Source organism: Vicugna pacos, chromosome 1 (assembly GCF_048564905.1).
Source record: "Vicugna pacos chromosome 1, VicPac4, whole genome shotgun sequence".
Classification (NCBI taxonomy): domain Eukaryota; kingdom Metazoa; phylum Chordata; class Mammalia; order Artiodactyla; family Camelidae; genus Vicugna; species Vicugna pacos.
The window spans coordinates 67,380,705-67,402,671 of NC_132987.1; the positions used below are offsets into that span (position 1 = coordinate 67,380,705).

Consider the following 21,967-nt stretch of genomic DNA (forward strand, 5'->3'; position numbering starts at 1 on the left):
TTTTTAAAAACAAAACAAAACAAAAAACCAAAACAAAACACATGTTACATTTTAAAAAGCATCCTCTCAGCTAAACACAGAAGAATTCAGTTCTGTGGGCTTTCCCCTTTCTTTTGTGTGCTGAGAAGCCAGAAAAGTATTCTACAAAGCCAGATTTCAACTCAGAATTAATGTTCTGTTACTCACTAAATAAGGCATACCCTAATGCATAGATTAGCCTCTTTTCTATCAAGTTGTTTACCATCTCTGCACCTATGCTGACTCTCTGTATCCATCTCCAACCATTATTTCTACCTCACAGCAACCATGATCTATTTCTGAGTCTATTTTGTTTTACTTTTACCTCTACTGCCCATGATCTTTCAGTCTGTTCCAGGCAGGATCATTCTTAATCTTTCTCTAGTCACTTGTGTCCTGATCTCTATGAATTAAGTCAAGTTTTCAGTCTTGCTGCTGCTCCCTGTTTTACCTGCTTGTTTCACTTTCAATCTGCTCCACGTTCGTTTGAATATACTCGATATTCCGTGTGTCTAAGCTCACACCTTGTCTTTCTCTGCCTGCTTCTAATGCTTTCTATATCAACTTCAGGTATGACTCTACTTCCCCTTCTGTTTAGATAGCTATGTTTTATTCCATAAACTATCTTCCTGTTTCATGAACTACCTGCTAACATAGTGCCTGAACTGTATCTTTCTCCATACCTTCTACTGTATTCTTTTCCATGCCTACTGACTGACTCTCTTGGCCTCATGTTTCTCCTTTACTTCTCTACCATTTTTTCCCCTAAATCTTTTCCCTGGATTCTGGACTGTTTCCTGTTTAGTGCCCCATCTCATTTTGAGCCTAGACAATACTTCTTCATTTTTCTTTAAGTTCTGTTCCACTTCTCTCAGAAACCATTCACTATTTTTTCTTCTCTTTGGTCCCACTTCATTTCTGCTTATTCCATTGCTTTCATTTCTTCCTGGCCCACTTGTATCTATCTACTTGAGTTTTCTACCTCACGTTTAGTTGAGATTTCTCTGATGTATCTGATTGGCCCATCACAACTCTCCCTGCGAACACTGTGTTTCTGGAAGTACTCTTGGATGCTTATCCCATTCCTCCTGTTCTGCTTCAGGACCACTGCCACTTTTGCTATCAAAAAAATGCACTCTCTCCAGTTGTTCAAACCATGCTTATCTGGTCATTTAATCCATGCCTTCCAGCTACCCTACCCAGGGCTGCTTTATAAACCATTCTTCCCTATAGCTTTCCTATCAGTTATTTGCTCACCCACTCTGAGTCTAGGCCTATGAAGCATCTCCCTGTACCCAATCCACACATTTGTCTTGCTGTATTTTAAAGTTTTATGCTACAGTTACAAATACGTGGTTTCTCTCTACTTTTTATTCCTTTCTGCATTCATCTAATGTTACTTTTTGCATTATTTACTATGTTTGTCTCAATTTAATCCATATCTGTCCCTAAGTCATTCTTTTTCTTTCTTCCATATTGTTTTCTAAAAGGCTGTGTTGCTACCTTCACTGTAGCGTATGGCTTATTTTGATGTAAGTAGTCTTTCTGAATTTTGGTCTCCCTCAAGCATTCAGTTTTCTCGTCTCTCTTGGCCTGATCTGTTTTCATGTTTCTGTGCTCACTGTATATTCTGAGTCTCTTCTCTCTCACCCAGTTGTCTCCTTGACTCCTTTTAATGTCTCTTCTATCATCAGCCAATGTCCTTATCTTGCTGTGCTGAGCCTGTTCTATTTGCCTGTCTGCCCTCACACACGTCTCCCCGAGCTAGCCAGATGCCTTTTCTGTCTCACTCCACCTACTCAATGTTTCTCTTGGTCTGATCTGGCCAACTACGTCCTGTCCTTATCTGTCTCTCCTTCACCCAGGATGTTAAGTGATTCACTCGCCCTTTCTGAAGTTATTGTTTCTCTATATCATCTTGACCATATAGTCTTCAACTATGCTGGGCCTTTAGCATTAACTCTTAAGACTATCTTCTGAAGGTTGGCAAGCGTTCAGTACTTTGAGGAGAGAAGAACAAGAACAGAGTAAAAGAACACAACAATTCAATCACATGTTAGCATGAGACTACTTTCAAAAAGTCTGTTGTTTTCAGTACTCCATTACAGAAACTCAAGATTAGTTTTATTCCAGTTTGAGGCAGGAAAGATTTGACCAAAAGTCAAACAAATTTTTAAATTTAGAAGAATTTTTTAAAAGACATTTTTACCCATGTAGAGTTGACTTCCAGACTTTATTTCTACCTTCACCACGGATACAAATTAAATTATCAGCAAATGTGACACTAAAGAAAATCTAGATGAGAGATACCAAAGTTCACTTCTTTCGCATATTTAAATTTCTTCTATGGAGAGAATGTACACATTTGACTTAAAGATGACAAAAGTGACAATTCAGTTGAATCTTTTTACATTATTTAAGAAATTTAAGAACTTTTAAAAGATATAACTCTTACTCAGGGGTGAGGGAGGAATATTATTTCAAAACTAAATTTTTTAAGATTTTTAAGGTGAGTGTTAAATAAGGGATGATGGAAAAGGAGAGGTTACTGGCAAGGAATTCCATTTTAGAAAGATAGGAAGACTTTAAATGTCATCAGTGGGTTGACTTGCTGAAAGGCTGGAACTGTCCATAGCTCTTGGGTTAAATCTACTGACAGTTCTACAGAGGCAGCCTCTGGTTCCTGATCTGGGGATACGGTAGAATTTAATTATTTGCGGATCAGTAACCAGACAAAGATGCCACATTGGGGGTAGGGTAGGATGAAGGTGGCCCCCTGAGAAAGTTTTCTTCCATCTTCAAGTAGGACACAAGGAAGGGATGGTCCCATTTTCTGCAACTGAACATTTTCATCTCCATGTGATATCTAGAAAGACATGGCCATCTTGGGCTAGCTCTCCTCATGGTCCCAAGAAGACAACCAACGGGCTGAGTTCAGCAAAGTGAGCATGGAACAAATGTTGATCCTTGAAAATGTAACTGAGCTGTGAAATTAATCCTAGTTGTACTACCTCAGGACTTCTGGTCACCCTAGAAGGTTTTTCTTACTGTTCAAGCTACTTCTAGTGGGTTTTCTATTATCATGAAGGCATCTTAACTGACACAGATACTAGGAAAAAAAAAAATCATGATAACCTGAACAGGTACAAAACTTTCTGTATAACTGGATTGTTTTTAACTACCAAAAAGAAATTCAGTTTGCTCAGGACTGCCCAGAACTAGCTTTTCTGAAACATCAGTACCAGAGGGCAGAAAATACTAAGAGGGTTCCCAATATCTATACAGTTACAACCTCTATGGAAAGGAGTAGGTGGGTATAAACTCTAGACCCTCAGCTTGACACTGGGAAGAAGAAAGAAAAAGGGTAGAAGAGGAAAGCCCCCCTGACCTCAATTCTCATTTATGCTTTTCATAAAAAGAATATAAACCACTTTTTATGGCATGGCAAAACTAAGGCTGCCTCTGCAATTCAAATATTAGGGTACACTGATAAAAATAGAGAGCCATAGTAAGAAGTATTAACCCATAGGTAACACCTACTATACTTCGCTTTCAAGAAAGTTGCATTTAAAAGTAAAGAAGGCAAGAAATGTGTGGTTAAAATGCTTCAAAAACAAAAACAAACAAAAAAGTGATTCTGTATTCTTTAAAGGCCTTCAGGCTTCAGAACCTGGCTGGGAAAATTCAGATATCCCCAAGAGGCACAACCAATTTAGGACTAGCTAACAATTGGCTGAGCTGCAGCAGGCCCAAGCTGAGTGAGTGCTTAAAGTCAAACGACTATTTAAAGATCTTTGCCTGAGGGCCACACTGTTCTGCATTCGGTACAAACAAATTTCATCACAGGCACAAGTTAATAAAACAAGTGTGGCAGAGCTTAGAATCTGTGTAACTTCATAGTATTTAGTCTCCTGGTAACTTACTTACCCAAACCTGCTCTCCAAAGGACAGGTAGTTAAAAACACTGGCAAGCCTAAAAGTGTTCTTGGCAGGAGCACAGGGTCTACACTCACCTCTGTTTCAGGGCTGGTATTTCTGTGGGTTCTGGCTCAAGTATTTCATAGGCCAAGTTCACATCCTCTGTCTCCCGAAGCAAAGCATAAATGGGCTCAATTTGTTCATTAAACCTTGCCAAAAGTGTGCGTGCATCTTTTTTGGGCATTGCTGATTCATCTTCTTCTACCTCTGTATGGCAAAAAGTACAGCGGAAAGTTCCTATAGAGAAAGCAAAAGTCTCAGGTCAGGAAAGAGAAATTCTCAAAACTAGCCTTCAGCAAACAATTTGTATTCCCACTCTTTCTACAACATTTTAGTATTGAAACTTCTAAAAATGTGGAAAAGATGAAAGAATTTTATAGTGAACATCCATGTGCCTACCATTGAGATTCTACAATTAACATTTTTCTGTATTTGATTGATCATGTATCTTTCCATCTATCAGTTTTTGAAGCATTCAAGGTAATTTCACCCCTAACTGCAGCACAGCAAACAGATTTTAATCACAACATTTCTAACAGAGTTATACTTATTTTAACTTTGGTTAAATTTAAAACCAAATTCTTTATAGTTAACCACCAAAAACTGTATCCTTTCCCAACAGTTTTCTTTTTGGACATTACATATTTGGGTCTACCTTACAGGGAAAGCCAAATAAATACCTAAAACCAAAAGTCTCTGGTCATCCTGTGCATTGTCACAAGGCTATTTATTACTTATTTATATCTAAACATATTAACTATTTATGTCTAAACCAATTTAACTAACCCATTTCCAAAATTAAAGTTCAGGAAGACTTTATTGTTCTTATTTCTATATTCTTTACATTCAACTTGTAATTAAACTGTAGTAATTCCTTAGAAACATCTCAGATTTTTCACTTCTATTATCATTTCACTAATCTGGGACACCATTATTACTTAGCCTGAAATTAGCTTCCTAAATCTGGTCTTTGAACCTTTAGGCTCTCCCTCTCCAATTCCAAGTTTCCTATGCAACAATTTTTATCATCTCATCCCCCTGCTTGAAAATTTGTCTGATAGCTGCACTTCTAAAGTCCATGGCATCAAATTTCTCATCCTAACATTCAACACCCTGTATAACTTGGCCCCAAAATATCATAATCTAACCACAGTCCTTTACTTCTCAAGTAAATTCAAATATTTGAGAGACAATATACTAGACATTAACATTTATTTTATTTGTACACTGCTTTGTTTCCAAAATGCTACCACGTATGTTTTTTGATCCTTTTGACCAATCCTGAAAAATGATGTCAGAACTGAGGCTCTGAGTTCTGTGATTTGTTCAAAGGCATGTAACCAATAAGAGAAAAGTAGTAACAGCAGCTGTTGTATACTGAGTGCTTACTAAATACCAAGTATCGCAGTCATATGAGGATGGTATTATCATTACTTCCCACTTAAACCTGCAAAATACAGAGGTTCTAAGGGGTTAAGTAACTTGCTTAAGATCATATCACTACTAATTGGGAGGTGAGGGCAGGATTCAAATCCAGTCTATTATGCTGAAACTCGCACTCTTAAACATTATTTAACACCACTAGCCCCACTTGGATCTCCAGTTTGTTTTTTATTCCCAATACCAGCGATATGCATCCTTCCTCACCCAATTAACTTAAAGGTACTTAGTATCTGGCACATCATAAGTATGTTTTAAAAAGCCCATTATGTAATTGATACATAACCCCACCCCAACCCTCTTCCCCTAATAAGGAACGAACAAACTAAACACCTCTGCTTCAACATTAGATTCTACTCATGTAGCTCAAACAGAGTAAGTTTCTTTACTGCCTCTCACATGTGAACAGCCAATAACATGTCAATTCTTTATTCATATACTCTCTCTAAATACTTCTTAATCTTAATCTCTTAATCTTTCTGCTATCCAAATGCTACCTCATCTTTACATCTATTCCAAATAAGTGAGAGGGAAAAGCAGCCCCTCATAGGTAGGAGGTAGCCCAGCACTCACAGCTAAGTTATGATGCTTTTCTGTCAAACAGAATCTCACAGATCACCAACATCAGATAAGGTCCTCTGAGACCAAGATGGAAGTGAGGCAAAACCCAGTCAGTGTGAGTCTGAGTCTGTCTGAATACAGACAAAAGCAAGGTATCTGTAGAACCACAAGAAAAATCCCAGCTAACACGAGTGACTGCTGCTTCTTTATCAATTACAGTTTTAGCCTCACTCTGGTTTTCTCACTTCTCAAATAAGATTTATTAAGATAACCAATCATAGAATTATCTTCACTTCTCGACAGTACCTAATCCACAGCAAATCCCCACCAATTCCTTAAGTCCTCCAGCAAATAACCTTTAAAAAGCCCAAATTCTCTAAGTTTGTCCAGCACAGTCTTGCTGAGACACCTCGTGGGTTCCCTACCATATGTGTGGTTTCCTTTTTACAGAAAGCATCAACAAACCCAATTTTGTTTACTATGGGCATGTACCTGATGGTCTTTGACTAATGGGCATCAGCATAAAGATTCTGGCTTACCTGAACATGGATACTATTTACCAAAATAAAGAAAGAGGAAGAACAAGTTATTTTGCCTTTCTAAAGTTGCTTTAAAATATCTGAATCCACACTGTCCACCAGCCATCAAAATGGATACGTTTCAAACCAATTTTATTACAACTGCTTAGAGATTAAGAGTGGGATTTAAGACTAGAAATTATATAAGAATCAACAACATATAGATGGTAACTGAAGCCACAGAATAGATCAGAGTATACAGAAATCAAGGACAGTGCGAAGCATAAGCAGTCAAGGTATAAACCTAAGGTAAGAGGAATCCTTGATATACAGAAATGGTACAACCAGAGAGACAGGATGGTGTTTCAAGGAGGAAATGGTATGGTGCTAATTTTTCAATGGTAACAAGAATTGAAAATCAGCTTTTATATTTAGTAACAAGGGGTAATTAGAGACCTTGACTAAAGAGATTTTAATTTCTATACTGTCCTAAGGTATTCCCTAACTATTCCAGTCTGCCTCAGTCTCTTCTCTTCAACAGAAATATAAAGAATATAATCCATGTGGGCGTTAAAGCATAAGTCATATATAGGTATACCTCAAAGATATTGTGGGTCCAGTTCCAGATCACCACAATAAAGTGAATATCACAATAAAGTAAGTCACACAAATGTTTTGGTTTCCCAGTGCATATAAAAGTTGTTTGCACTATACTGTAGTCTACTAACTATGCAACAGCATTATATCTAAGAAAATATATAAACTTTGGTTAGAAAATTCTTTACTGTTAAAAAATGCTAACCATCATCTGAGCCTTCAGTGAACTGTAGTAGTAACACCCAAGATCAATGATCCCAGATAACCATAACAAAAAAAAAGGCTTGAAACATTGCAAGAATTATCAAAATGTGACAGAGAAACATAAAATGAGCAAATGCTGTTGGAAAAATGGCGCCAACAGACTTGTTCCATGCAGGCTTGCCACAAACTTCAGTTTGTAAAAAACGCAGTTTATCTGCAATGTGCAATAAAGCAAAGCACAATGAAACGAGGTACGCCTGTAAAGTCAAGTTTAATACAGCTCTCAAATACCAGCTGAATTAAAAACACACTGACGTGGGACTGCTTAAAGATGAGCAATCACAGAGACTGTCAAGGAGAACTAGAGAACACTGCAGAAGAAAAGTTATCCAGTTTAGTAGTTTTCAAATTATTTTCAAAGGAAGAAATCCCATTCCTTGGTGAAGAAGTACCTAAGATATAAACATAAAGGCAAGCGGTATGGCTGAAGCACAAAAAGACAGCTAAGCAAAGGGCAACACTATAATCCTCTCATTATGTCTTCAAAGCATTACAAATCAGCCTCCTCAATGTCCTGTACCAGGCACACTTTGCTGCAGAGCCTTTGTTCTTGTTACTTCCTCTGCCCAGAAGGCTTTTCCTCCAGTTAAATGGCTAGTCTTCTAACTTACTTCAGATCTTTACTCAGAAGTCACCTCCAAGAGGGCTTCCTTAGCCAGCATTACCTAAAATTTCAACACTGTCCTGTCCCTTCTTTTTCCTTAACATTTGTCACTATCTAACACACTATGTTTTATGCTCTATCTAGTTTATTAGGTTACTTATCATCGAAATTGTCATGTTATACCTAATCAAAAATTGTCCTCCCAAGTACCCCACTTTTCTCTTGAAGAGAACATACAATCCAAACTTCAGAGTTAAGTAAACAAATCAACATGCTTGTCAGTGTAGCTCATCTGTATAACACAGCAATGCTCTTATTTTGGGAAAAAAAAGAGAAAAAGAGATCACTGTTAACATCATTTCACAGAAGAACAATCACAGAATGATAGTCTTGAATTTGAGTAAATTTCGTTTCATTAAAAAAAAATAAGAAGGGGAAAAAACACAGTGTAGTCGTAAGAAACCTGAATTCTAGCCTCATCTAGGTATTTTTCCAGAGACTCAGGCTTAAGGTAGATTAAGACTTAGTAAGAGTTAATTGTAGAGGGCCCATTTTGCAATTCTGAAAAGAGTGGCTTTCATATTACTGTCAAAAACTGTGAAGGGCCTGAGATTTTACCCTACTTGTAAGCTAAAAAATTATCCTACCACAGTTTCATGGATGCTGAAGAAAGATACAAGACTCCTAGGTCAGAGAAAAGAGCTTTATTACTCACGGCAACCGCAGCAGCTAGTGTCAGGTTTTGTGCCAATTCCTCGAGCCTCAATTCCCGTAGGGTAACAAAGACAGCCAGGTGACAACTATACATGTGGTGGGTCATGTTATAGGAAAGAAACCCTGAGCTTAACGAACCTAAACCTTTAATAATCGGCATAAACATGCTTGTCCTTTGCTCTGGAGGGAGATACTTTTATCACACTGAACAGCAAGCAAACCTGCCTTTTGCTCTGGAGAGAAATAATACCTCTATCTTTCAAGGCTAATCACATATAAACATCCTTGAAAAATACAGTCCAGAAAAAACGGCAGCCAGTCAGTATCTCTGCTTGCAGAAGTATAACTTGTGAGAGACCCATGGAGAACTGTCTCCCAACAACAACCATGTCTGGCAAACATTACATGAGGAAAAGCTGACCTGACATCTGAGTCCTATGTCACAAAAACACAAGTTGTAAACAAGGAGCAGCCTGTCAAAAGGCAGGTCTGGAGTCCAAGAAAAATAAGATATTTTATATTTTATGGAAAATGACTTAAGACTAACTTAACATATGAGGAACATTTTTATAAATTTCACTAAACATTATAAAAATGCAAATCAATTTTCCTAAAACCAGAAGGTGGGGTGGGGCTCAGCACACACTTGGTACAACAAAGTTCTACTCTACTGAGTGGTAGGAGTGCAACACATACAGACACAGAATCTGTCACCAAGAAGCTTAAAGTTTAATAGAGATGAAAGGTATCTGGAGATAAACATGATCTAAGATCAGTGCAAAAATAAAGCACATAAGTGTTCTGGAGTTCAAAGAAGGAATATGACTTCTAGTTGAGGGCTCTACAGGTTTATGGAGAAGGTGTGCCTTTTGAGATAAAATTTAGAAGAAAAGCAGTTGTTAAAGAGACCAAGGAATGGGGGAAGAGAACAGGACATTCTAGATGATTATAAAAGAAGTAAGTGGTTGAAAATAATAGTAAACTGCAATATCAGACTACTAGGAATATAGTTATCAAAAAGAAATGGTAAAAATCAGAATCAACAGGATAAACTACAGTGGCCATAACTTGAATGTCAAGCTTCATTTTGACTTTATTCTTTAGTAACAGGAAAGTGATTAAAGAATTTTGGAGAAGAACAAGAGGTTATCCAAATAAATATATAAATATTAATCTACCTTAGTGGCTTAAGATGGTCTTCCAATAAGCCAATTCTTAACTGATGTATAAACATCACTGGAGGAATTTTTAATTAATACCCCAGCCCTGCCCTAAAGATGCTGATTCAACAGGTCTGGAATGGGGGCGAGGGATGTAAATTTTGAAAGTTCCACAAAGAATTCTAATGTATACCCCTGGTGAAGAGCTGCTGTTAAGAAATCAATATGATAAATATCCCAACTCTTTTTGAAACTGGACCACCCTGTGCTAAGTAGTGTGCACAGAATATACTACTCAAGAATAAGAGAAGAATTTGGAATTGAAACACAGAGTGCTTTACCATCTTTCCCTTACCAAACATAAGATCAAGAAGCCACATAAGGGAGAATGTGCAAACTAGATCCAAGAATGTGGCAGCAGAGAGAAAATGTAGGCTACAAGCATTCTTTAGGCAAAGCTTGACAAATGATGATATAAGGAGAAAAGAATTCAATGGTAACATATTTGTTTGATCATATACATCCATAAGCCAGAAAAAAACTAAGAAAAGCTACTTTACAAATATTCCCACATATTCATCATGGTCAAGTCTGTGCAACAGTATTATCCAATCTAACACACGAGGGAAAAGACTCAGAAAAGTTTACCAGGTCACAGCTTAAAAACAAAAATATTAAGGCTGAAATCAAACACAAATCTTTCTGACTCAAAAGACTAAATTTCCTGTCCCATCCTGAATTACACATCCTTTCCCTATGTATATTTATAGGCTCTAATTTTTTAAAAATATGGAGCAGGAGAGAGGATTTATAGGAAAAAATTTATTTAACAAACATTAAATGTGTATCACATGCCTGGTATTTACTCGGCTAGGTCTTAATGTATCAGGTCTGCCAGAAGGATCAAAATTCATCCAGATGTAGATAACAGGCAATGAAAATAGGGAGAAAAAAAGATCTTTTAAAAATAGATATTTTAAAACTGTATTTTAGCGTTGTCTATTCAGTAGTATGTGAATGTCTCAATTCTATGACTCAGGACTCTTCTAATTAAGGTACGTTATCACTTCAAAATGAAAAAAGAAATAAAGATTTACTTGCTGGAATGAGAGGGAAAAAGGAGGGAGGGTAAAGAGAAAGAGGTCCACACAATTTTAACTTTCTCCCAAAATAAGACATGTAAAAACAAAAATGAATCAGAGGCATGGAGAGAAGGGACTAGGAACAAAAGAAAAAACAAACAGTAACGTTCAACAAAATTCAAACTTAACATTTTCCTTTGCTAAACCCAGAAAGAAAACTTAGGTGGTATCTATTACACTGGCCAAGGTCTTCCATTTAACTGTTTACTTATTAACAAACATGGTACTCATTTTAATTATGCGAGTATTCCATCAAGAGAACAATGGATAAGTACAAGCAAAACCAAAGTGAAAAAAAAAGTTTATCCTCTTTAGTTGGACAAAAAGAAAATGCTTTGGAAATTTATCATAACTGAGGGGAAAAAAAAGATGACATTATGAATCAAATCCCCAAATAATTAGATATTATTTGGATTGTGTTTCCTCCTTCTTCATTCCAAAATATACAATGGATAGATCATTCAAAACAGATCACTCAAAAAGATTCCAGAAAAAACAAAATAAAACAGAAGACAATTCATAGATCCATTTAAAATCAAATGACTAAGACTTGAACTGCTAGGATTTTTGTAAAATAAAGAGGAAACTATAAAACTTCAAGATACATCACTAACATATGGAATTAATTTTACCACTCTGTAAAAATTTAACCACCATAAATACCTTAGTGATCATATTTGGATGCTGGTTTCTCTTCCACTGAATATTTTATGGATTATGTATATATGAGAAAAGGGAGTAAACTAGGGAGCTGGGGAAAATAAGACTGACAAAAAAATTCTAAATATTATTCTCCATTATGCCACAATGTATTTCTGAAGATGGCCTAAACAGGATATTTTCTATACGAACACTACTAAAACCAGAAGTTTCAGTTCCTAATCAAAGCTTTCAAACTAACGAGAAGTGACTAACATTATCCTAAAACAGTGATAAAACAACCCCAAGCCTCTCTATACTTTTAAAATGTGAATTACTCTCCAAAGGAAAGGGTGCTTTGAAATTAGAGTTGAGAGAAATCATACATGGTACAGAATAGACTGAACTTACCATTTTACATATCCTAAAAAAAAAAAAAGGCCTACAATGATGACAGGATTTGCACAAGAAATAGTTACTAACATAGCCCAACACTGGAAGCCAGCCAGGGCTCTAGAATCCTGATACACTGTCACTTTGCTGTCTTATAGCCTTGCTGAAAAATACAAACAAACAAACGAAAAAACCCTCGGAATATGACACTGAACACACTGATTATGTAAAAGGACCCAGTATAATAAACACTGAAAAACCCTTACAATACTAATACAAGCTAGCCAACCATCAATAACCACAGCAGTATGGCAACAAAATATTTATTAAAAATCACTTTGCTTTTTCAGATTTCAAAAGAGCTTATGGGGGAGGGAAAGTTAGGTGGGGTTTGGGATGTAAAGAATCTGGAAGAATAATCATAAAATTTAATCATTGTCAACAGTGAAAGGTGGTAAGAGTAGGACTGGGCTGAGTGGGAGAGCACAGAGAAGAAAAACTAGGTTTGCCATTTTATGCTACATACTTTTCCAGAATTTGAGTCTTAATCAAGTTTACATTCATATCTTACTTACATATTTTTAGAAGAGAGAAAACAAATGTTATTTTGAATTCTCTAGAAGCACTCAACTCCCTCTTAATATGCAAAAGTTACACATTCTTGGGATATTCTTTGAAAGCACTATAAAGTCCTTTGTAAAAATTTTTATAATTCAAAACATTCAAGGGTATATATACATTAAAATGTTAAGTCAAATACTGAAGTCTCAAAAGTCATCCTTTATTCTAATTTCTAAACTTATTTCATACAGCAAATTTCTTCAGTTTAACTGGGCAAGGGGAAATGTATGAAAAAAGGAATTGTTATTATAAAACAATAACAGACAAGAGAGAAGCATAGTTATACATATTATGCAATTATTTTACCTATAATAAAAAGGAATTTGAAAAATCATCCTTCAGCAATTCACTGCAGAATACTTAGCACTGTAAAATATTCATTTGCATGCAAAAAGAAAAAAACAGAAGCAGGTTTAATGTATTTTTAAATTCAGAAGATTGCAAATGTACTAATGATATACACAACATAACTCCACTCCCAAAACTCAATTTATCAGTGAAATTGGTTTCTGTCCTTCCTTAAAAGACATATCTAGATTTGGTCCAATCATGCATCATGACTAGATTCTGGAACTCATTATAAAGGGGAAAAAATGTACTATGCCTGGGAGGGAAAACAATAAATTGAAGTATGATACTCGGGTGAATACTAAAGTTTGTAATAAATTTTCTAAATTAAGTCTAAATCAAATTCACCTCAACATACAGCAAGCAAGCAAAAAGCATGTGGTTTTAATATGACTATTTGAAAGACAATAATCAATGGAATGTTGCATGCCAGCATCAAAAAGCAATTCTTCACAAGTAAGTTCATTCCTATGTAATCAGCATCAAAATACAAAAAAGATAAAACACAGATTTTTTTTTTTTTAAGTTCTCAAATCCTGAAAATCAAAAGCAGCAAATTTTTTTAAAAATCAGCCTTAAAGGTTTTGGTGGAAAGCAAATGGTAGAAGAGGTAAGACACTTGTTCCTTGCTATCTTTCCATAACTAGTTTTTATTTAACTTATTCTAATAATCACTTTCCTCCCACCCCATTACCAGTCCCCCCAAAAATCCATACCTCTGAGCTTCCACTACAATTTTCTAATGAACTCATCCCGGGCAATGATTCCAAATCAGCAACTGAGCAAAGTAATCTTAGAAAGATTTCTTTTTGTTTATTTGTGTTTTTAGCATTGCAGGAATTGAAAACACTGTTTATAAGACATCTCCCAAGTAGAAAGAAATGAAGACAGGAAAAAGTAGCCTGCTTGATAAAGGTAAACATGAAGGTAATAATTCTTTAAGAGGCTCGCAGATATAGGACCCTGAGAGTATTAAAATGTTAGGTTAAAAAAACTGAAGAGGAATTTCAATGTTATGGGGATCAGTCTAAAGATATGTGGATCTGTCCAAACTAAAAAGCATTATCTGCAGTCACAAGGAAAGATGATTTAACCCCAAACTTAGAAATGAATATCTCAAATAGATAAAGAGTTTACTTTAATATGCTGAGTGACTCAGAACTGACCACTAGAAGAGGTCTATTTCCACTGTTGGCTATTTTTAAGAGTAATTTATTAGAGACTTATTTCACTTTGAGTTACTTATTAAAGACTTCTTTTACACTAGTTCTAAAATCTGTCTGCCTTTAAGTATTTTCCATGGAGCCACACAAAAGCTGAATCTCCATGAAAGCTGTATCATATTCCTCTCTAGCACTCAATCTAAAACATCCTAAACATTTACATAGCCCTACACTTACTCACTTCTTTGTAAGATCCTCCAAACCCCAGAGTACAACAGAGGCACGTGTATGTGTACCCACACACATGTTATTTGATGAGTTAAACTAGATAATCTCTAAAGTCCTATTTATAAGATTATATCAAAAACACATTTTTAAGATACCATTTTTTAAAAATTTAACTTATTTCAAAATTTATTTAAAATGAGATTCCCTCATCTCTAGATGAATTCAGTAATAAGGGTTCCCAAACTACGTCTAATTCAAACACCTAACAATTTTATTTGTTAATAATTAATCCACAATAAAATCACAATGTCTTACATGCTTTTACAGAAGCTATAAAACTATTTTTTCACCCAATATTTCCTCTGCTGAGAATCCTTCTTAAGGAAAAGCTTAAAAAATAAGAATAAAATGCCATATACAAAAAAATATTCGAAGTGTCATATCTAAATCAGCCAAAAAACAAAAACAAAAACAAAAATACAAAGTGCTCCAAAGAGATGAGAAGGAAAACAGGGTGGAAAAATCACATTTATTAAAACATATTTAGAACACTAAATAGAAACAGGAAAGTTTGATACATTAAGGAACCAAGACATCACAAACTATTCTTGGCTATGACTGTAATTATAGGTAATACACAAAAGGCTGGTGGTTTTGTGGTTAATTTTTTTTCTCTTCAAAATTGTCTCTGGCATTATGGCTACATAATTTTTAAATTAAAAATGGAAAATATAAACCTATTTCCATATCATCTAACTTTAACATCTAAAAAGAAAATACAATCTCCCCCACCCTTTTGGGGACGTATGTTGCTAAATTTAACTTAGAAATGTCATTAACTAAATCACTGTGGTTGAGATTGCTGAAGTAGAAATGCTAAGTCTATTTATATGGTCAGAAGCTAGCTAAATCTAAAATATGTATTTATGAACCACAAGATGTTATTTTGTTGATTTGAGGGCTTTCATGCCATATTACCTTCATTTTGATTACATAAGACCCCCTTATTTCAGGAAATAAAAAAGCTGCTTTTGCCTAATTAAGTTTTTGAAACCAGGGACTAGTGGGCAAAAGCGAGGCTATTCTACTTTAATAAAATAAAGTAGCTACACACACCAAACATCAAACATTTGTAGAGCTCAACCCCAGAACACCAAAGGTAAAAATCTAAATGGAAACTATAGACAGAATCTATAATCCTTAGGAAAAAGAGATGGGAGAAGGAAAAGCTATAAACTGAAGTAAGAAAATCACTGGCTTTAATGTGTGAATTAACACTGATAAAACAATTCTTGTTGGACTTAATTTCCTGAGCCCAGAATTTCTGGACACTCATCTAGGAGCTATTACTCTTTACCCAGTGGCAGAGTTGTCCATACACTTGAGTTAAGAACTTTTTATCAAGGAAGAAGTAAAGCCTAGAAGGCTTCAAATCTAATTCCTAAATACCCTCTAATTACTAATATAATCTAGTTTATAAACCTCGGACCTGTTGAAATGAGAATGGAGATAGGAGCCCATCAGATACCCCCATTATTGGTCAGAAATCCCATCAACCTCCAAATAGCAACCAAGAAATCGAATAGCTCTGTAAAGCACAGGGTTTAGAATGAAAACTGTGGTGACTATCAATTCAGGCAGAGCATAAATATTACAGCGGAAATACTTCCCTCTTTCTCCTCTGATACACACACCAAATGTTTATTTCCTGTTTTCTTCAAAATGAGGATGAGAGAGATGAATATTGAGCAAAACAGGAAAGTAAAAGAGGGGAAAAGACCAAGATTTCTAAAGGGAATATAGCAGGGGGAGGGTATAGCTCAGTGGTAGAGCGCATGCCTAGCATGCACGAGGTCCTGGGTTCAATCCCCAGTACCTCCATCAAAAATAAATATAAATATATAAGTAAACCTAATTACCTCCTCCCTCCCAACTAAATAAATAAATAAAGGGAATGTATAGAACAAGGGAGGATGTCAAGGCATTACTAAACAAAACCAGACTGACAAGCAAATTGGGGTCTAGTATCACCTAATCAGCATACTCTCTCTGTAAAGGAAAGTCCAAATGAAAAACCAAATTTAATCAAAAGGCAAGTACAATCTTAGAATGAGGGTCCCCAATGGTTAAGAATTGTCAATCATGGTATCTCAGGCTTCACTGTAGGGACATAACTGCCAATTAAGTTGGCTATTTGTGTTGGCTGATCAGGGCACCCTCCCTTGACTGATATCAATGTAAAGTGACTTATTTTTGCTCTCCTGAAGCCCTTCTTTCCACCTTCACATTGACCATAACCCTCATATTAAAAATACAGTCTTTGCTTGGACTGGCCACAAAACAACTGTTTCAGTTTTAGCTTCCTTTCACAGAATGTTTTCATTCACCCTACCCTATCTCAACTCCCTGACTCAAATAACCTTGACTATATTTGGTGTTAGACCATCTCTTCCACAAGCAACCTGTTGATTACAACTCGTTTCATTCGGACACAACCCCCAGGTAAACTTCAAAGAGCATCATGGATCAGTCTCCTAAATACTGATATATAAGTAGTAGGATAACTTCCTTTTAGAAAGTTCAATTAAATTAAATAAGAATCAAGTGATGAGTAAATGTAGAAGCACATTACTTTAGATTACCCTCTCTGAGGGACTGGATAACACTTTCCACTGCAGTCAAGAGTGACGAAGATGACCACTGTAACACCAACATCTGCAGAAAATCACAAAACCAAAACCCAGTGCTCCTTTAAGAAATCTGTTAGAGTGAATAGCAAAAATCATGAGGCTTTTCTATTCTATTTTGAAAGCACTCCAGATACATCTATGTTCCTCTACAGCACACTCAAGCAATTCTTATACTCAGGATGATTAAGATTTTCTTAAAACCAAGATCTCTCCTAGATAAGCCCTTTCAAGGTAAATAGTTAGGTTCAATTAAATGTTTAACACAAGTGTGAATTCTTTAGATGACTTTTCATCCAAAACGACTGTTTCACAGTAAATAAAGAAAAAAAAAAGTCATAGGCTATCATTGCTCTTTTTATCAATAATCTTAATTGATATTGGAATTATTTCTCATTAAATTTTTAAAAAATTCTTTAAAATGTACAATACATAACATATACAAAAGTTAGAAAATTAAACATGACACAAATCTGTAATTTTTTTACAATAAAATATTTCTGTAAAAATTTCAACTGTATTTTTCAGATAGTTTTTTAAAAGTCAGATCTATTAACTAAAAAGTAACCTATATTTCTGAATTCAGCCGTTAACAGACAATCTAACTTAACAGCAGCGATTCTTTGCATAGATTTTTTTTTACAAATTTTTAATACAAAATTGATCTACTGAGTAATTAGGAAAACTATAGTCTCTTTTCCAATTTACAAATAACAAAATAACTAGACAACTTAGCATTTTAAAGCTCTTCATGTTAATGTCAGGCACGTTATATTTTTTAAAAATAAATGTTTTGTAAATTCCGTGTTAACAAAATTCTTAAAACTAAAGTATTTAATTAAATGAAGCAATTTATAACTCTTGTTGACAATTCTCTTCCATTAATGGATGACTAAGAAGCTAAATATCTATTGTTAACTTGGAAAGGGTCCTTCTCTTATTTCTTTGGCTAACTTGTACTTATCTTTTAGGTCCCTGCTGTTTCTTAATTTCCTTCAGAGGCCTTCCCCAAACCCAGATTATATGCTCTGGTTATGTACTCCTGATAGCACTTTGCACTTTCACTAACAAAGCATTTAAGTGCTAATAATAAGTATTTATTGTAAGTGTCTGGCAGTGACTGGCACAAGTAAGTGCTCAAATATTTGTTGAATGAAGAGGTCAAAAGCAAAGTCAATAAAGTCAGAATAGCCTCAAAGTGGTAGAGAAAGTCAACCCTCTAGATAACCTATAAATAAGGGATGGGGGTGGAAGCAGAGGTAGGAGGGCCATGGTGAAAGGACAGTCCATGGATGAGTACACCGCCTTGTGAAAGAGAAAGTCTTTGCAAAAGCTTCTAAAAGTAGTATGACAGTCAAACAGGGCATTAAGACTGACTATATGCTGACTTATACCAATAAATTCACTTTTACAATGAAATACATGATTAGTTTAAAAATTAGATGAATCAATTTAAGAAAAAGGATACACACTTTATTTTAAAAAGTTTACTTAAAAGAAAGATTCATAAACTAGAAAAATCTCACCTGTCATGGGATCAAAGAGCTGATTAGCTTCTAAATCTGTAAACGTACTACTACAGACGGGACATTTGAAGGAAGCCCGGTTGGTGGAATCTCTCTCATCAGTTTCAATCCTCCTTCTCATGTGGTCCAATTTATATTTTACAACATTAACAAGAGTACGATAATTGATAAAGTAGTAGTTATGACGAGTAGTTTTCCCATCTGCAGCAGTCTCTACCCTCATTCTGCATTTGATGAACTTGTCTCCCTTTAAATTATTCAAGACTGATCGAAGTTGCTTCCGATCAAACTTGAGCAGCTCCAACATGTCCTCCTCTTTCACACAGGGGTTTCGGATCAAGATGTCCAAGGCCAAAGCATGCTCAATACCATAAAACCCCCGGATCACATACTTGGCTAATCGCTTCAATGCTGCAGGAACCTCGGTGAGGACATCTGGATCTGCCATCTTTAGCAGCAAACTTCAATTTTAAATGTACTGAATTCAGAAAAAAAGAGAAAATTAGCTAGGCATAAGGACAAAGTAATTATTTTAAATCTAGAATAATCAACCCATTATTGGTTGCTGGTAACCACTATTCTTGAAGTGCCACAAAGGTACTCAAGGCTAGTAATGCCTAAGCATGTAACAGAGAACAAGATTTTCCTCTACAGTACACAAAAGATTACACCTAAAAAGCTTGACATATTTCTTAAATGGTTACTTTCAAGACTGAGTGCACTCATTTCCAAAAAGTAACTTATTACTTTATAGCACTGATGTATTATATCAAGTCCACTTTGTTTCATAAAGAGAAACACAAAAAAGCTAAATGAAGTCTCATTATTCTTAATGCTACAGATCTTTGGGAATGCTGAAAACCCCTGAGAAACTTAGCAGTTAGCATATTCTTTTAAGTGTCTTTCTTGAGTAACATTTTTCCACCAAGATAGATTCTAGGATGTTGTATATAGTCATGCTCTCACAATAAAATCATAACAAACCAATGAACACATAAGTAATCACTAGCTGGGGTGCTTGGCAAAATTCCTGTTATAAATCTGGAAGAAATTAACAAATAGTTCCAGACAGTTTCACCAACCTTGAAAAACTTAATGACCAATTAAATAAATGCAATACAGTTCTTAAAAACAGTTAACAACAACAAACGCCAAGATACCCTTAAATACGGGATCCCTTGTAAGACAAAGCAGAAGTTAATTATACCCAGAAAGCTATCTTCTAGAAGCCCAAACTGGCATGGGCTAGAGTTTCATATGTTAAAAAGCCTGGGCTTTGGAATTAGCCAGACAGCCTTGTTTTAGTAGCTGTGTGATCCTAAGCAATCCCTTAAGCAACCTCAAGCCACACTTTATTCTCTGAGAAATAAGGATATCAACTATCACAATGAGGTTGCTGTGACAAATAAATGAGAATGTAACATGCTTAGGAAGCACTTATTAATAAAGATAGCATCCATATCAATTTAATACATCCTAAACTAAAAACAGCCAGGCTACCCACACAGATTATATAAAATGAAATTTACCTAAACCCTAAGGACATTTTTTAATAGACGTCCCATTGAACTATTTCAATAAGGAATCATATTCTGTTAATACTAGCTTCTACTGAACTTTTTATTTAAAATCAGTGGTTTTCAACTTTATCAGGTTTAATACTTCTTTTATAAGAAATATTTTTATATCCACAGTACTATATTAAAAAGATATTCCTAAATAACCAATATATACATATACTTGGGGGGTAGAATATAATGCCCTACCTGTAATAAAGGAAAAATAAAAGCAAAGTCAGTTATAATAAAGTATATATACTGAGGCATGACTGTACATAAGGGATAACAAAGTAGCACCTAGATCCAAACCTGTGGACCTAGAGTCCTCCTGTTATCCCAAGGCTTAGGGATGCCAAGCAAGTGCCTGGGTAAAACACTGAAGTACTATCCTAACGTATCATCAGAAACATTTTGTTCTCCTTTCCAATTTGGTCAACACATTGTACTTGAACCGGTTTTGGGTTTTTTTGTTTTGTTTTGTTTCATTTTGTTTTGTTTTGTTTTGTTTTGTTTTACATGCTTAACAGTTGGCAGAATATACCAATATGTGGCTTCAGAAACAGTCCAAAGGATGGCAAATGTCAAAATAACCTACTTTTTCCAGTATTTCCTACTATTGTATTCCCCTACCTGACCTTCCACCCCATATACTCCATTTTCCAGACCAATGGTTCCCAACCATGGCTATAAAGTACAATAATCTGGGGAGCATTTAACAATACCCACCCTGGGCCCCATCCCAGAGATTCTGTTTCAGCTAGTCTGAGAGGGCCAGATTAGGCATCACACTAATTTTAAAGCTTCTTAGGTGACTCTAATATACAGAATAAGTCCCTGACCACTGCTACCAACAAACTGGGTGCCTGGCTACTACAGACCCCACCAAAGCACATCCTGCATGGGAAGGGCGTTATGCCACCTAGCATTAAGCCTGTTTCCTTTGCCTCAGACACCATAGGGGGCCCTAAAGATTTGAGCAAGGGAGTGACATAACTTTTCAGTACAATAGTTTTGGGTTTTGAATCCCAGTTGGATATTCTAAGCCTCAGTTTCCTCATATATAAAAAGTGACTAACAGAACCTTCCTCATAGAGTTGATGTATGGATTAAATGAAGTAATTCATGTAAAGTTCTGCTTTCAAAGCTGGTATCATTAGAATTTCATTAAATATTGGCATTTATAATGACTTTCTACTTAGAAAAGTGATTCTTACAACAATTTGAGAAATGGGTGAAGTAAGTGAAGATGGAAGCACTGTGGAAGTATTGAGAGCTATAGTAATCAAACCTAAACCACGAAAGAGAAGAAAAAATTACAAGAGGACAGGGTGAATGAAACTTATTAGAGAAACAAAATCAAAAGGATCCAACAATTACTGGAAATGGAGTTACAAAGTAGGAAATTTTTAAATAGTTACTTGGTTTTTTCCCAATTTTTTTATTGTGATAAAATACACATAACAAAAAATTTACCAATATTTTTAAGTATACAATTTAGTGATAGGTATAATAATAACACATTTATAATGTTATCCAGTAATCACTACCATCCACTTCCATGATTCTTTTCACCTTGTAAAACTGAAACATTATATCCATTAAACAATAACATACAGCTATTTGTTTTGAGCTAGTGTAACTGGAAAGAGAAAAGTACTACTATGAGAAATAGGTTAACACCTGAAGAGGAACAGGTATGGAATTCACTTGGCATTCACTTCTAGTTGCTTGCCTTTGAGGAAATACTACTGAGTATTACTGTGAAGATGTCCAGCACGTAGCTGAACAAATGGAGAGTTCAGCAAAG

The 21,967-nt window shown here is 35.4% G+C and overlaps 1 protein-coding gene across 2 annotated transcripts in view; it reads right to left on the bottom strand.

Annotated features, from left to right (window-relative positions):
- Window positions 1-21,967, bottom strand: part of GTF2E1 (general transcription factor IIE subunit 1) — a 36,238-nt gene that overhangs the window by 12,473 nt on the left and 1,798 nt on the right. For both annotated transcript variants that reach the window (XM_006210343.3, XM_031680710.2), the window contains exons 2-3: window positions 18,602-19,079; window positions 4,032-4,233 (exon numbers count right to left, since the gene is read on the bottom strand). In XM_006210343.3, the coding sequence (XP_006210405.1) occupies window positions 4,032-4,233; window positions 18,602-19,049 (650 nt within the window). In that variant the 5' untranslated portion in view covers window positions 19,050-19,079. The remainder of the gene's footprint in view (window positions 1-4,031; window positions 4,234-18,601; window positions 19,080-21,967) is intronic.